The sequence below is a fragment of the Vigna unguiculata genome, chromosome 7 (assembly GCF_004118075.2).
Source record: "Vigna unguiculata cultivar IT97K-499-35 chromosome 7, ASM411807v1, whole genome shotgun sequence".
Taxonomy (NCBI): domain Eukaryota; kingdom Viridiplantae; phylum Streptophyta; class Magnoliopsida; order Fabales; family Fabaceae; genus Vigna; species Vigna unguiculata.
Genome location: NC_040285.1, coordinates 31,885,525 through 31,894,540, shown reverse-complemented (window position 1 = coordinate 31,894,540; position 9,016 = coordinate 31,885,525). Strand labels below are relative to the sequence as shown.

Below are 9,016 nucleotides of genomic sequence, written 5' to 3'. Positions count from 1 at the left end.
TAGTTATTATAACTAAACTTTAATTTAATATCATTAATATAATAAATAGTATTTTTACATGTATAAAAAACTATTGTTCTTAATTTTTTGTTTTGTTTTTGTAATGTTACATTTGATGTTATTTTCTTCTCTCTCGAGTCGGTAGTTTAAATATATATTGTTTATTTATTTTTGAGGTCCAAAGTTCTATACGAGATCCAATTTTCAATTTTAAAACTCTACTTATCATATTAATATATTTTAATAATAATTTTTCACAAAATTTTATGATTATATCAATATATTTAACGAAACTTTGTTACAAAATCTATATCTTGAACTTAAGATCTTTATTACAATTTTTGCATGAAAAATTGTATAGTCTTTATTATACCTGATGCAAAACATATATTAAATAACATTAGAATTGATGAGTAGAGGTATGTTAATGGAAAATGACGTATAATAATCTTTAGTGTAATAATAAAAGACAAGAAAAGAAAAGCCAAGGCTGCTAAAGCAAAATTCTGTGTGGCAAATTTTTGGGTTATTTTATTTCACATTGTATAGCCACATATGTCTTTATTTAAAACGCGGTTTGCAGCATCGTCACATGTCGGCAGAGTTTATTTGAAAAGTTCTAAATGATTTTGCCCTTTTATAAAAAAAATCAAAAATCAAATTTCAAATAAAGGTCCCTCAAAAACTTTAAATATTTACATCTAATTATGATATGAACATTTTGAGTTGATTCAGTTTTCAAAGTAATAACTTATTGCCAAAAGATTGCTTCGCCAATCTACAATTGTAGGAATTACATTCATTTTCTACTCTTTAAGCATTAACTTCATGTTTTTTGTTTTTGTTTTTTTTGCTGTTGAGCATATTCTTAGTTAAAGTAATATTTTTAAGAAAAATATTTTAAAGTAATATTTTGAAGAAAAATATTTTATAGCTCCTTCTAGAACACGTAAATCAAATAATAGAACTGATTTGGCTTTTGTAAAAAAATATATACTATCTACATTCAACTATTATAATTTATATGTAATATATATTAGGAATTTTTGTATTTTAAATTAATGATAAGTGAAAAAATAATTTTAAAATCTATAAATAATATAATTTTTTTAATGCATTAGTAATATATTTTAAAATCAAATTAAAATAAATTAACTTATATAATTATGTTAGAAATGTCTTATATTAACTATTAAAATGAGTAATTTGTATCTACATACAACAAACATGTTAAATCTCAGTCATCAAAGTTAGTCCTAGATGACATATTTATCTTTGTCCACTTTAGTTGTTTTAATATTCCACATAATTTGATGAAAAGAAACATTTTTTCTACTAAACTAATAAAGTATATATTACGGATGGATTTTAAAAGATTATTTTAATACACAGAAGTCTTAATACTTTCAAAAATTATAAAATACAATGATTTATAAGTTTTTTTGTAAAGAGCTGTATAGTTAAAATATTGTAATTTTTTTATGAATATATAAAATTTGAAAGGACTCCATAATCCATAATTTTTATACAAACATTTAAACTTACTAAAGTTAATCTAAAAGAGACAAGTGGAAAAAAATTAATGTGACATCTCAATTTAATAGAATAATTATAGTAAATTAAGCATAACACATTTATAAATAATTAGAGTATGAGACATGTATAAATGATTAACTTTTATAGTTATCCCACATATATTGAATTAGTAGTACTGAGTCACAAAACAATGTCATTAAAAAATATTTAAACTAAACAATTGAACATGAAATCGCTGCCAGAAGGAATCACAATTAAAAAGGAAATGTTCTTTTGGTTCAACAGTGAGCCAAATCCAACACTCATACTAGACTACGCCATAGCATCTCCATCAATATGGTGATCACTAGGAATTTTCACATATTCTCACACCAAAGATTTGGTGATCATTGCAAAAAAAAAAAACCAAACAGAAAATAGAAAACAGACCCCAAAAAGAAAGGGTAAGCTAAAAATAAATAAGAAACTTTTATATAAACAAGCATAAATCTTAAACAGGCATTTCAGTAACCACACAAGGCATGTGATAACAAACAATGCAAGACCCTTTGACTCAATTCACTGATGTTTGCACTTGTGTTGGCCTCTACTGCTCTGTAGAGTCATTGCCATTAGGTTTCACCCTACCACGCACAAGGTTAGCCCATGATCATCTAAGACCATTATCCTGCCAAAGACTAGGACCTCCTGCTACTCTCACCACTTGAATCAGTCTACTCTATGTGAGACTGACTGATTCTTTACAGCTTCAGGATGCAACCTTGTTTGAATCCTTATCTAATATATACACTACAACACCACCATGAAATATCGCCAAGCTCATACCACATCCATGTTCTCACACCAAATCCACATGTAATCTCAAAGCATTATATTCTAATGCCAATGAACAACCAACAAAACAATCCATGATTCATTTCATATACAGCAAAATCCCAGTCTCATTAAGTCACATAAAACATGCATGGTCATATACTTCGAGCTTGAAAAGTAAATAAATCCATCATGAAATAACTTCAGCAAATTACAGTTTTCCCTACACGAGTCTCGTTGGCGAAAGAGATTCTCTCGCTCAAGTGAACTCTTCTTGCTTAAGTAATACCACCTCGCATGAGCGAGATTACTCTCACTCAAAACTGGACCTCGCCGCCTAAGCGACAACTCGAGCAAGAAACCATAGGTAAGTTCCTGTTACTATCGCTTAGGCGAAAATTGCTCGCGTGGGCGAGATTAGCAGATTTTTCACATGTTCACACATGCAGATCCAAGAACTCAAACAACATCACATCCAACTCATTTCCATACAACAAGCACTAGAAACACAATTTAGAAGTCAGAAAACATGCACTATTTATAAATAAAAAAAACTTTAAACCCTAGTTTCCCTTACTTTGAGTGGAGCTAAACTTAAGGAGGAGAGAAAGCTCCTAGTGGGAAAGCACCTCGACCTGGAACAACTTAAGGAACTAGAAGCAAAACATAGGGGAACGAAAAATGAGACCTTGACAATGATCACATGAAACTAGAGATTAAGAACAGAAACAAAATAGAAAAAGGGATAGAGGTTTGTTCAACTTATATGGAAGAGGAGCGTAAAGTGAGTTGGAAGAAGGAGTACCTCAAACCCTAGGAGAGCTTTTGTTTTAGAAAGGAAGAACGGTAAGTAAGCTGTTTTGGTTTTAGGGGACAAAACTAGAAGTGAGTGGACAACTGGCAGAGGTCCTAGGAACAAGTGGCTGGTTATGGGCCCATAAACTAATAAATAAAAGTGAGTGTAACATATTTTTTTAATGTTTCAATACTAAATTGATTCTAACTTGGCATATACCTAAAATACATTTTTATGGTTATGAGTTTTTCATCTAGTAATCTCTTATTCTATGAAGTTTAAACATTAATTTTAAATTATAATGGGGTATTTGTCTATTACCTTAATGGTAGAGAAAGTGAGAAGGATAAAAAAAAAATGACCAATGTGTAACCTTCCGTGGAAAGAGAATAAATTTTGAGATGGAAGAGATAAAAAAATTGACAATAACAGAAAAATAAATAATAAAAATGAGGAAATATTGGAGAGTTTTAAGGGGATAATTAGATAAATATAATACGTTATTCATCTAACTAAGCAAAAGTATGAAATTCATGAAATGTGTCCTAAAAACTAATTCGTGGAAATTTGCTTTATTGTATATATGAGACAACATTTGATAAGTTATAAAAATTTCATCACTCAATATTCTAATAAATTTCATTAAATTTCAAGAAATTTCTTATTCCTTATTAAATATCTAAGTGTCACAGGATTATTTTGTTATTTTTTAAAAAAAACAGCACTTTAAATTTCATAGGGGTAAAAATTAAAGGAAAAGACATTTTGGTCTTAGGACAGAGAGAGACCATAGTTGATTCTCTCATGATTTCTGTCTCACCTCTTACCTTCGAACCAGGCAAAGACCTTTCCAAAAGGTCAACCATTCCCATTTCAATTCGATTACTATACTTTCATTTCATCCTCCACAATCGTCCAATTTCATTTCTTTCTCCAGTAACGCAACACAATACTCTCTTTCAGCTCGTGGTATTGGTGGGTTTCAATTCTACACGGTGATTCTTCCCTTCTTCGATTATATCCCCGCAATTCCCTCATCTGGGTACCATCAATCACCTTCGATCTTGTGGTCAAAGTTTGCTGCTTTGACTTTTTCTCAACATGGGTGGAAGCGAGAGCTCGAAAGGCGTGGTTTTGGGTCGCTTGGTTGAGTGCATCAAAGAGATTTCTGGGTTGCCAGAGTGTCAGAACTTTTGCAAGAGGGTGTATGGGAATTTGGTTCGCAGGGTGAAGCTTCTGAGTCCTCTCTTTGAGGAATTGAAAGATAGTGATGAGTCCCTCAGCGATGAACAACTCGAGAACTTTGAGTCTATCTTGGTTGCTTTGGATTCAGCTAAGACCCTTTTAAAGTCTGTCAACCAAGGGAGCAAGCTTTATCAGGTATGGCTTTCTTGTTTTGGTGAATTTCAAAGGGTTGAATTTCGTGTCTTTTTTGGTTTTGTAGGCGACTGTAAAGAGGTCGAAAGAAAGATGTCTCTTCTATGTCGTTGAGCCATTTATAGAATTTCTTGTGTACAAAAAAATCTAAAACAATTTATATAGTTTAGGCATTACGACAAAGCTAAGGAAACTAAATAATAGGATCAAACTATCTTAACAAACTAAAAAGAAACAAGGAAACAGTGAAACAGAATCAGGAGAATTATTGGATAGTATCTCAACATATCTTAAACAGTCCCCCTTCAAGTTGAAGAAGCATCTGTATCATATGCATCTAGCTTGTTACATGTGTGTGCTATATAGAGTCCCCACAAACACTTTGAAAGAGTTGTCAAGTTGGGAAGGTCTTTGCTATGATGAAATGACAATTAAGACTCAATAATTGAATCTGCGAAACAGAAATCTCTAATGTGGGAGTATCCAACAAGGCCAAGTTGGGAAGAAAAGAAAATAAATTTAACCTGCGAGCAGAAGCTATTTGCAATGTTTAACCACCTTGAAATAGTTAATCTAACCAAACTAAACACTTAAAGCAGAATCTACCTTCATAATTAAACCATTTTGCAGAAGCCATCAACATCATCAGACGAGAAAGAGAGGCTTAACCATCACTTAAGTTGGAAACAAAAAAAAAAGAATGTCAATGCTTTACTACTTACTAAGGGTGAAAGCACGCAATGTTCAAATAAACGTGAATTTGAAGTGAAAGCTCACAACGTGAATTTTTTACATTTGGGCGTAAATGGGTATTGTTTCTTGAATTTGAAGTGTGTCCACAGAGCAAGGGATTATAGCATCTGCAGATGCTGTATGCCTTCTGATGTAGTTTTGTTTAGTTGATCCCGACTGTTAATTTTAATCTGATTAATGGTTTACATGTCTTAGGCATTGCGGAGGAATGATACAGCAGATAAATTCCAACAAGTGACTGAAAAAATTGAAGCTGTGCTGAGTGAAATTCCTTACTACAAACTTGAGATATCAGAGGAAGTTCGAGAACAGGTAAACCTTTATCATATATTGGAAGGAGACCAGCAATACCATATACAATTCCGTGATGGTTCAAACATTTTCCTATCATTTCTTTCCACTAATCATATTTGATTTCTCTGCTTTTATATTTCTGGGTGATATTTTTGGCGAAGAGAAGGGAGCAGCTTATGTGCCATATTTTTCACAACTATTTTAATTCTTTTCAGATTGAATTAGTACATGCTCAATTCAAAAGAGCTAAAGCTCAAACAGAATTTGCTGATATACAACTTGACATGGATATGGCAATGGCACAAAAAGAAAAAGACCCTGATCCTGCTATACTCAAAAGACTTTGTGAGAAGTTGCATCTAAGGACAATAAATGACCTAAGGAAAGAGTCTAGTGAATTACATGAATTGTTGATCACAAGTGGTGAAGAACTAGGAGACTCTTTTGAAATGATCACATCCCTTCTTAGCAAGCTGAGGGACTGTGTGCTCACAGAAAATCCCGAAGTCGACACAAGTGAATGTGAAAAATTAACAATTAAGCACAGGTCTCCAGTGATCCCAGATGATTTTCGATGTCCTATATCTCTTGAACTAATGAAAGATCCTGTTATTGTCTCTACTGGTCAGGTACAATCTTTACATTGTCTGTGTACATGGTACATTTCTATGGTATAAGTTATATCCTTTATAGATTTCTGCTTTCCTATTACAGACATATGAAAGATCTTGCATTCAAAAATGGCTTGATGCTGGTCACAAAACCTGCCCCAAGACACAGCAGACACTTGTCCACACAGCCCTTACCCCTAACTATGTTCTGAAGAGTCTGATTGCTTTGTGGTGTGAAAGCAATGGTATTGAGCTACCAAAAAAGCAAGGGAATTGCAGAACAAAGAAATGTGGTGGAAGCAGTCATTCAGACTGCGATCGAACTGCTATCAGTGCCTTACTTGATAAACTGGCGAGCAACAACATAGAACAGCAAAGGGCAGCGGCCGGTGAGCTCCGGTTGCTGGCTAAGAGGAATGCAGATAATCGAGTGTGCATTGCCGAGGCCGGAGCAATACCACCTCTTGTAGATTTGTTGTCTTCTTCAGACCCTCGAACCCAAGAGCATGCAGTTACAGCGCTTCTCAATCTTTCCATCAATGAGAGTAACAAAGGAACTATAGTAAATGCCGGAGCCATACCAGATATTGTAGATGTGCTAAAGAAAGGAAGCATGGAGGCTAGAGAAAATGCAGCTGCAACTCTCTTTAGTTTATCAGTACTAGATGAGAACAAGGTGCAAATAGGTGCAGCTGGAGCTATCCCCGCCCTTATAAAGTTACTTTGTGAAGGTACTCCCAGAGGTAAGAAGGATGCTGCTACTGCAATCTTTAACCTATCTATTTATCAGGGAAACAAAGCAAGAGCTGTAAAAGCTGGTATAGTAGGCCCGCTGATACAATTTCTGAAGGATGCTGGAGGTGGAATGGTAGATGAAGCACTAGCTATATTGGCAATTCTTGCGAGCCACCATGAAGGCAGGGTGGCGATTGGTCAGGCCGGGCCGATACCGATTCTAGTTGAGGTTATCCGAACCGGCTCTCCACGCAACCGAGAGAACGCCGCCGCCGTCTTGTGGTCACTCTGCACCGGAGATCCGGTGCTACTAAAACTAGCAAAAGAACATGGTGCTGAAGCAGCACTGCAGGAGTTATCAGAAAATGGAACTGATAGAGCGAAGAGAAAAGCTGGAAGCATACTAGAACTCTTGCAGCGAATAGAAGGGGATGATAATCTGCGGAATTCATAGCCTCATTGTTACATCATTATATATTTTTCGTAGATGATCAGAGAATTGTGCATGTATGAAGAACCATGGCCACCTGATAGTAGTGTTTTCATGTTTTATATTTTGAATCAAGTAATGGGCTGGGAAACTTTTGCAGAAACTTTGTATTATGTTTGTTTATTATCTGTCTGTATATGAAATGCTGTAAATGGTCTATTGAAGATGTTATGGGAGGATTATAAAAGGAATTAGTTTCTGAGATTATTTTCAGAAAATGATATTTTGACAAAGTTTTGTTTGATAAACAACTATTTTGGTAAAAGAAATCCTAAGACTTTATTATTTTATTTTTTAACTTCCGTAAAAAAATTAAAAAAAATATTTTATTCAGTAACTTTGTCAACTTTTCTAACAAAATATTTGTCAAAAAATCATTTTTGTTGTCTCTGTTGGCAAAGTTTGTAATTCTTGCTTGGAATTTCCTATTTTAGTAAAAGTCAACATTTAAGGTCACTGTCGTGTTCAATAAGCTATCGTCAAACTATACGAATAAATTTTTATTATATTGATTATGTATTTCTACTGTTTAATCAATTCTGTTAGACTTAATTAAGTTAAGTCTGTCATAAACTTTTATATTTTTAGTTGATTCATTTTCATTTGTTAATTTTTTTTATTAAGTATTTAGAATTTTTATATTTTTTAATTGACTTTGTCTTATAAGTTTTTTTCACTAATTGGGTTATGTAACGGAAATATTGACTTTAAAAAGATATAAAATTTTGTAATTAATATAAAATGATATTGGAATCAAATGAAAATATAAAAATTTTAAGGATTTAATATACAAACAAAATAATTGATATTCAATTGAAAATATTCAAAAGTATAGTCCACTATGACTTTGTGAATTTCATTGTTGTATTTTTTTTTTTTAATTTAGTGTATTTTACTTGTTCATTATAATGCTATATATTCTTATAGTGCAATGACTTGAGATCATAAGATTGAAATGCAATGATGTTACTTAAATGAGATATGTATGTTTTTTGGATTGCATTTGACGAGGTTGTTATAAATATATTTTGGACAACCATGATTCAATGAAATTGCTGGGTTTCTTTAATATCGTACTGATGATGGATAATACTTACAAAACTAATAGGTATAGGATGTCTTTACTTGAGATTGTAGGTGTTATTTTTACTAGGATGACCTTTTCTATTGTTTTTGCTTTCTTGTCATCTGAACGTGATATATATATATTGAAAAATGTATATAATAAGATACGATAAAAGATATATACATATTGAAAGTGTATTATAATTTTTAAATATATATATATATATATATATATGATTGTTATTATACAGTCATATATATTAAAATTGTCGACATAAAAATTTTATAAATTATTATTATCATAAAAATTTTATAATTTTATAAAGTGATTTTCATTGTTAAAATTAATAAAATATCCTAAAATATCATCCATATTGAACACAAAAAGCTGACCTAAATTGAAGTATCCTATATCTTAAAAGAAACCCATTTTCTTTTATCTTCAAAAACTCAATCCTATTTACTAACCTCACCCCCTATCCACTTGGCAACCCTTTTCTTTCTCACCATTGATTAAATCACGCACACACCTGACACCCTAACGTA

At 32.3% G+C, this 9,016-nt stretch overlaps 1 protein-coding gene across 1 annotated transcript; it reads left to right on the top strand.

The window, feature by feature from the left end:
- The first annotated feature begins 3,908 nt into the window (after positions 1-3,908).
- On the top strand, positions 3,909-7,623 carry LOC114191726 (U-box domain-containing protein 14). Its single transcript, XM_028081086.1, has 4 exons — positions 3,909-4,525; positions 5,471-5,587; positions 5,785-6,198; positions 6,284-7,623. Exons 1-4 carry the CDS (start codon positions 4,247-4,249, stop codon positions 7,367-7,369), a joined length of 1,896 nt encoding a protein of 631 aa, XP_027936887.1. The 5' UTR covers positions 3,909-4,246; the 3' UTR covers positions 7,370-7,623.
- The last annotated feature ends 1,393 nt before the right edge of the window (positions 7,624-9,016 follow it).

What these genes read in the sequence shown, in the direction of transcription:
- LOC114191726 (XM_028081086.1), top strand. Translation starts at nt 4,247, where the DNA reads ATGGGTGGAAGCGAGAGCTCGAAAGGCGTGGTTTTGGGTCGCTTGGTT. An exon ending in AAGGGAGCAAGCTTTATCAG is followed by an intron (nt 4,526 to 5,470) that starts GTATGGCTTTCT and finishes TACATGTCTTAG; the next exon opens with GCATTGCGGAGGAATGATAC. An exon ending in CAGAGGAAGTTCGAGAACAG is followed by an intron (nt 5,588 to 5,784) that starts GTAAACCTTTAT and finishes AATTCTTTTCAG; the next exon opens with ATTGAATTAGTACATGCTCA.